The sequence below is a fragment of the Solanum tuberosum genome, unplaced genomic scaffold (assembly GCF_000226075.1).
Source record: "Solanum tuberosum cultivar DM 1-3 516 R44 unplaced genomic scaffold, SolTub_3.0 scf00233, whole genome shotgun sequence".
Lineage (NCBI taxonomy): Eukaryota > Viridiplantae > Streptophyta > Magnoliopsida > Solanales > Solanaceae > Solanum > Solanum tuberosum.
In genome coordinates this window covers 987,468-994,428 of record NW_006239170.1, presented here as the reverse complement: position 1 = coordinate 994,428, position 6,961 = coordinate 987,468, and the positions used below count along the sequence as shown (strand labels likewise).

The 6,961-nt window shown below is 31.5% G+C and overlaps 1 protein-coding gene across 1 annotated transcript; it reads left to right on the top strand.

Annotated features, from left to right (window-relative positions):
- The first annotated feature begins 2,593 nt into the window (after window positions 1-2,593).
- Window positions 2,594-3,677, top strand: LOC102590560 (uncharacterized). Its single transcript, XM_006357491.2, has one exon. It carries the CDS (start codon window positions 2,677-2,679, stop codon window positions 3,628-3,630), a length of 954 nt encoding a protein of 317 aa, XP_006357553.1. The 5' UTR covers window positions 2,594-2,676; the 3' UTR covers window positions 3,631-3,677.
- Window positions 3,678-6,961: the final 3,284 nt, after the last annotated feature.

The window sequence follows — 6,961 nt, the reverse complement described above, 5'->3', positions numbered from 1 at the left end:
AGTATGCTCTCTATATTTTTCAATAATTTAGCCAAATCGCTTTTCTTTTGATCTTACTTAACTAAATCATAATCGTTATTTTTTAATTTCAAGATTTAACAGATACTTTTAACTCATTTTTTGAATTTCTTTAATTAAGTCTCAAGTTCTTTTTGTTGGTGTAATTGCATAAATCTGTTAGAAGGAAGTCCCATTTTTCATTTTTTGTTAACCAAATTCTTTCATGTTTCCATCCTTGAACATTTTTATTAGTCGTCTAACAACAGTTATAATATCATTATCAAAAAACATAACCCATAATATATTACACAAGGTTGCTACTTTTTTTATATATATTATATACAAATTTAAGTCTTGACATTTAAAGAAACACACTAGATTATGACGTTTTAGCAGCTTAAGGTTTGGACTTTTTATAAATATAAATAAAAGTCCAATTAGCCAAACTTTATAACATATAACTAATTTAGATCTAGTTTTTTTTTAACATTAACCTCTCTTTTAATTAATTAAATACTTTACTGTATATCTTTTTAAAGAATTCCATTTAACCTAAAAAGATATAATCCCCTTTAAATTAACTGTCGCTATTAGAGTTCTTCATAGGTGTGTAAAAATCGAATCAATCAATAAATTGAATTAAAAAATGATATTTGTTTATTGCTATTAGATTATTGGGTTAACAATTTTTAATGGTTTTATAAAAAAAATATGTTGGGTTATCAATTCAATTTTAATTTTTACTATTGGGTTATTGGATAAATCGATAATCCATTAAAGTAGTAGTAATTTACTCCTTTACCCCTATATAAATATTAAATACTACTATAATATATGTATCTTATTGATAACTACCTTTTCCTTTAGCCTTCAATTTACATTATTATCCTAGTTATTTTATTTGCGTTGCACTTGTATAGTTTTTCTCATATCACTGACTAATGTTTCTATTTTATGAGCATTATGTAAAGTTACATCATTGTCTTATATTTGAGCCAAATTGTTGGAAAAGTCATATGTATATTTTATGAGCATTTTTTTATTGGTTAAATCGAAATCGAACCGTTAAAGACGAAAAATCGATAAAGCAAAAAATATTTTATTGATTTAGTTATTGTTTTAGCCTATTCAAAAACCAATAAGTCAAATCGATAATACATAAAATTAAATCAAATCGACAGATGCACCCTATTTCTTCTCACAATCTTTTTTTTTATAAAGAAAGAGTCATCAAGCTCGTGAACCCCATCAAACACCCACCAAAAACATACTTCTCTTTCATTGAAAATTAACAAATTCATCTTCTTAAGCATTTATTTATTTTGCAATTTGCCATTTTTTTTTTGTTGCTTAAACTGGATAAGTTTTGTTATATGAACAATTAAGTTATCCTAATAAAGTTATATTTTCTACTGCAGATACAATTAATGTTCAATTTAAGGTAACCTGATTTGACAAATTAAAATATTGAAAATTGCAGGCAAAGGAAGTGAAATGTGGTCTGAAAACTGATATAAAATTATACAATTATGAGTTGTTTGGTGTGAGACATAAGGTATAATACTCCTAGAGATAAAATATTGCCCTGTATTTGGTTGGAGGTATTAAGCAGTCCTGAGATTATTTATTCCACCACTTGTACTTTATTGATAGAATAATTTATCACAGTGGAATAACTTATTTCTAGATAAGAATATCAACTAAACTCATATAAAATTAATGGAAGTTGGACAATTATAGATGAATTCTTGGTGATTCATAAAACTAGACTCTTGATGTTTATTAGTTAGTATTTCTTCTACTAATATAATTCGGAAATGATTGGTATGATCCTAATTTGACCGGCTCTACCAGCAGTGCCAATAGTCTATGAAAATGAAAGATTAAAGGAATTATTTTAAAAAAATAAAAATAAATTTAAAAACTCAGAAAATTAATTAATCAAAAGAATATACTAGTATATAGTCCTCCCTCAATTTCAAAATAATTGAACTGTTGACACTTGTTAAGAAAAAAAAGTTTAGGATATAAAATAAACATCATTTTCCACTTTCGCCCTTTTAGATATTTCAAACTATTCTTGAAAATATAATTCAAGAATAAAACCATAAATATAAACAAGTAACTCTCTTGAAATTATCACCTATAAGATGTAAATGAGGGGCAAAAATGAAAAAAATTCCAACAATTCTCTTGAACTTCGAACAATTTACTTATTTTGACCTATGGAAAAATTCTCAACAATTCACTTATTTTGAAACGGAGGGGAGTATTATAAAAGGGCAAATGAGTCAAATCTTAATTTTTTTAATTTACATTAATAATAAATTAAGTTAAAAGAAGAATTATTATAAAATAGGCAAGTTAATATTAAGAAGCTAAATCTGATGAGATCACTGAGACTGTCCCTAACAAATTTTTTACTATATAATATATAATAATGTAAAAATGCACCTAAACTTAAGATGGCTCCCTCTGCATTTAATTTAATAATATAGTTGACTAATTCAGATATAAGAAAAAGAGAGAAAGTACAATAAGCAAGCAAACAAAATAATCATTAATTATTCAACCATAAGTAAAATTGTAGCAACAAAATAGGTAGAGAGCCCAAAAAAATTTCCAAGCTTTTAATACTTTCATCAAATATAATTATTCACTGTAAATTTGCCTAGCATGAAACAAGAACCTCAGCATCTTCGTTACTCATCAAAGAAAATTTCATCTTTTGCTAAACCCGTTTTGTACTTCCTTTGTCTCCTTTTAGCTTATTCGCTCGGTTATCTGTCTAGCTCTACGCGTAACAATAGCAACCCACCTGATCATATAAACACTGTGGTCGCCCATGTAAACACGGTAATTAACCGTGCAACAACAGAATTAGGCGGCGACCACAGTGATTTTGGGGCGGTATGTGGTGAGGCGGTTCCACAGCAACACATCCGTCGGAAAATTCTGGAACGTGTCTTCAAGGGAACATCTCCGTGGGAGAATTTCCCGCCATCACACGTGGAGAGTCTCCTCAGGAAAAAGTGGATCAAAGGATGGGGATCAAACGGCGCGGTTTTCGAGAACTTAATCCGGAAGGTCCGACCCAAGACCATAATTGAAGTAGGTACGTTTTTGGGTGCATCTGCTCTTCATATGTTTGAATTGACCCGTCGGTTGGGTTTATACGACACTCAAATCGTCTGTATAGATGATTTTCGTGGATGGCCGGGTTTTTCAGATCATTTGCGGATGAAAGACATGAAGATGGTAAATGGAGACGTTTTGCTGATGTATCAGTTCATGCAGAACGTGATGCAGGCGAACGCTACGGAGACCGTAGTGTACACGCCTTTCTCCAGCGGATCAGCGCTGGAGAAGCTGTGTGAGTGGGGTGTGTTTGGTGAGTTGATTGAGGTTGATGCCGGACATGATTTTCACTCGGCTTGGTCCGATATAAACCGGGCTTTCAAGCTGTTGAAGCCCGGTTTAGAAGGTGGAGTTATATTTGGACATGACTATTTCACCGCGGCTGATAACAGAGGAGTGAGAAGGGCTGTCAATTTGTTCGCTCGTGCTCATAATCTCACTGTTCAAGTTGATGGACAACATTGGGTTTTCTATATTAGCAATCCTTTGTGATCATACTGATATATATATTGATGGATCTTATAAGCTATTGTAAATTAAACCGTTTTAAATTTAAGAGTTCCATTTATTTTGAAGCTAATTGAGAGATGTGTACATATTATATTGCTTTGTGGGAATTTGTCTTCGCTGTTTATGTCATTTTGAGATCAGAGAATTGGATATATATTTGATCTTCTATGAAACCATATACTAGACTAATCTGAATTCTGTAACGCCCAAAACATCTATTTATATCTATCTAGTTGATCATATTCAATGTTCGAGTAGTGATTTTCACGGAGGAATTCAAAATATGAAAAAGTAAACACCCAAAGGGGAATTTTTAATTTAACATCTATTGTATACATATAAAAAATAATTTCAATCTTGTACATACAATGTAATTTTCTGCCAAAAAAGTTCCGATGAACTCCTTGTTCCTAACCACCACTTTTTGGCCCTTTTCCCTTTCATTTTGTCCATCTAAATATTTTTTATTCTTTTGTTTTCCCTTCCGGCTTCCCCTACTTAAAGTCTTTCACACAGTAACTGTTCGAAACTTAAAATTAATTAAAAGAGATGACTGAGCGTTTTGGTCTGTTCATCTGGCTTTATATTATTTTTATTATTGTTGTCTTTTCAGTTTTTGTTTCGAGTATGTAACATATATCTCACACTCTAGTAATCAATTAGTAGTATACTACTTTTAACAGTAATAAATAAACACATTAATAAAGAGTGCTAAAGTCTTCATCAGCATTAGTTAAGTGTCATTAGATCTAATGTCGCTAAAGGCAAGGACATATACAAAGAGTGCTAATTGCTGCTAAAAATACATTTTAGTGGTAATTAAGCTATTAGCGTTAGTTAATTGCCGCTAAAGATAATTTTTAATGTAGTATCATATATTTTCCTTCTTCATTAGCAACTTTAATAATATGATAATACCAACCGTGTCTGTCCATCTTACTTATTCCATTTGATTCTCTTTTTTTTTTTTTTTTGGTGTGCATTGTGTTGGAATAAGAATTGTTTTGAACTTGTTAAAATAAATTGAGTTGTATGCTTTTCAAATTCGTGTCTTTTAACAGTGAGATTGCAGTATATAAAGAAAAGCGAGGCCTCTGATTTTGCAGTGTTAATGATATTGTTATTGGAATAATGATATTACTTTCAAGATAAACACTCTATGTCTGCTGGTAGAAGTGAGGCAATGACATAGCCCTTTTTAGTTTTATGTGTTCAATATATTGTGACCGTTATTGTAGTTGTTTCATGAGCGATAAAATGTACTATTCGGGAACGCGGACACATGTGGTGCATGACTGTCGTCAGCTCGTGCCGTAAGGTGTTGGGTTAAGTCCCACAACGAGTGCAACCCTCGTGTTTAGTTGCCATCGTTGAGTTTGGAACCCTGAACAGACTGCCGGTGATAAGTCGGAGGAAGGTGAGGATGACGTCAAGTCATCATGCCCCTTATGCCCTGATCAACACACGTGCTACAATGGCCGGGACAATAGACGAAATATTCCTATTATGTCAATGCCAATTGAATCAATGTTATTAGCTGTGAATTCGAACTTTTTGGTATTTTCTGTTTCTTCGGATGATATGATGGGTCAATCATCCGTTTCACAAAGAATGACCTAGTTTGATTTGGAACAAAGTTTAAGAAAATAAAGAAGATTTTTGAATATTGTGATCCTAAATTAAAGTTATGTCAAATGTACAAATTGCCCTTTAATCTTGTGGCCTTAAACATGCCACGTGAAAAACTGAAATTAAAATGTTACCAAAAAAAGAAAGAGGTCATTCTTTTTTAAACAGACTAAAAAGGAAAGTAGGTCATTCTTTTTTAAACGGAGAAAGTATTTTTTATGTAGATATATAGTAGATGTTGAACCCTTTGATTTCTTCGTATGTTTACTTTTCATCTTTTGAACCCTTTGATGTCCTCGTATATCTTTTTGGTCCTTTAAACTTACGTGCTGTTGAATTTTTGGGCTTAAATGATGTGTTTGTGAGGAGGATCGACAGAATTTCAAACGCAACCAATCTTTTGACAAAGAAGAATGGGGCTGAGATAATGTTTTTAACATATAAATGTTGTGCAGTTAATTTTCCTTTGGTAGACATGTTGCAATTATAGATGTTCAGACAATATATTTTCATCCTTCCCCTGCTATTGTTTTCGTTTCTTATATTGAGTTACAGTAGCAGTGTACCTTTTTTCACATTCATGCATCAATATATACACGTAGGGAAAAGGCATAAATATCCTCTTTAACTTGTATCGAAAAATCAGTTACACACTTCAATTATTATAACGACGTATTACACACCTATTCTTGTTCAAAGTGTAATTAATACCACCTCAAAACTGACATGGAAATAAAATTTAAAATAAAAATAAAAGTTGAAAATAAAATAAAAAAAGTAACTTTTTTTAACCCCCAAACCCTGTTTTCTCCTTTTTCATGTTCCTCTTCTCTTATTTTCCTTCAGAATTTTTCTTCTTCATATTTTTCTTTGCACAATTTTTCAATTTGTCACTTAATTTCATTTTTCTTATCACATTTCTACAATTTTTCACTCAATTTCATCATTATACCTAGAAAAAAAATTAATTGAAATTTCACAATGATTCTAAGAATTCGAGACTTTGTTCTCCTAATCTTTCCACTTTCACCTTCAAATTTTCAGCAAAATACAAGCAAAGCCTTCAACCATAAAACCCCCAAATATACTTGTAGCCTGTAGGCATGCATATAATACACCTACTTGCCTTTTTTTTTTTTATAGTTAAAATTGATTTCTTTTCATTTGTGTATTCATATATTTGTATGTGCATATTAAGACGCCCACTTGCCTTATTTGTTGGTTGTTTAGATTTGGAAGCACAAAACTTAGTCAAACGTCATGGATCTAAAAACGAAGCTCATTGAAACATCATTAGATCCACGGTTGAAGCTTTGAGCTCGCCGAAACACCTGCAATAAAAACTAAAAGTAAGAAAATCGAAAAGGGGTAAGGTAAAGGGGTTTGATTCGGTGTTCGTCAATGACTGATTTGGAGTTTTGGGTAGCTGTTTGGTGGTTGTTCTTTGTTGGAGATGGGTTGGTTGTCGGGAAAATAGGAGGGGATGACGTTATGGAGATAGGTTTGTGGTGGTGATAGGTTGATTGTTCTTCGCCGGAGAAGACAAAGAGAATTGTGATATAACTTCAAATGAATAATTATTCTAGTCAGATTAGGGATAAAAGTGGGTAGGATTTAGATTGGAAGAAGATATGATTATTAGAGAATTTTAATAATTTGTTAGGGATTAATTAATGTAAAATAA

Coding starts and splice junctions, on each gene's coding strand:
- LOC102590560 (XM_006357491.2), top strand. CDS start 2,677: ATGAAACAAGAACCTCAGCATCTTCGTTACTCATCAAAGAAAATTTCA.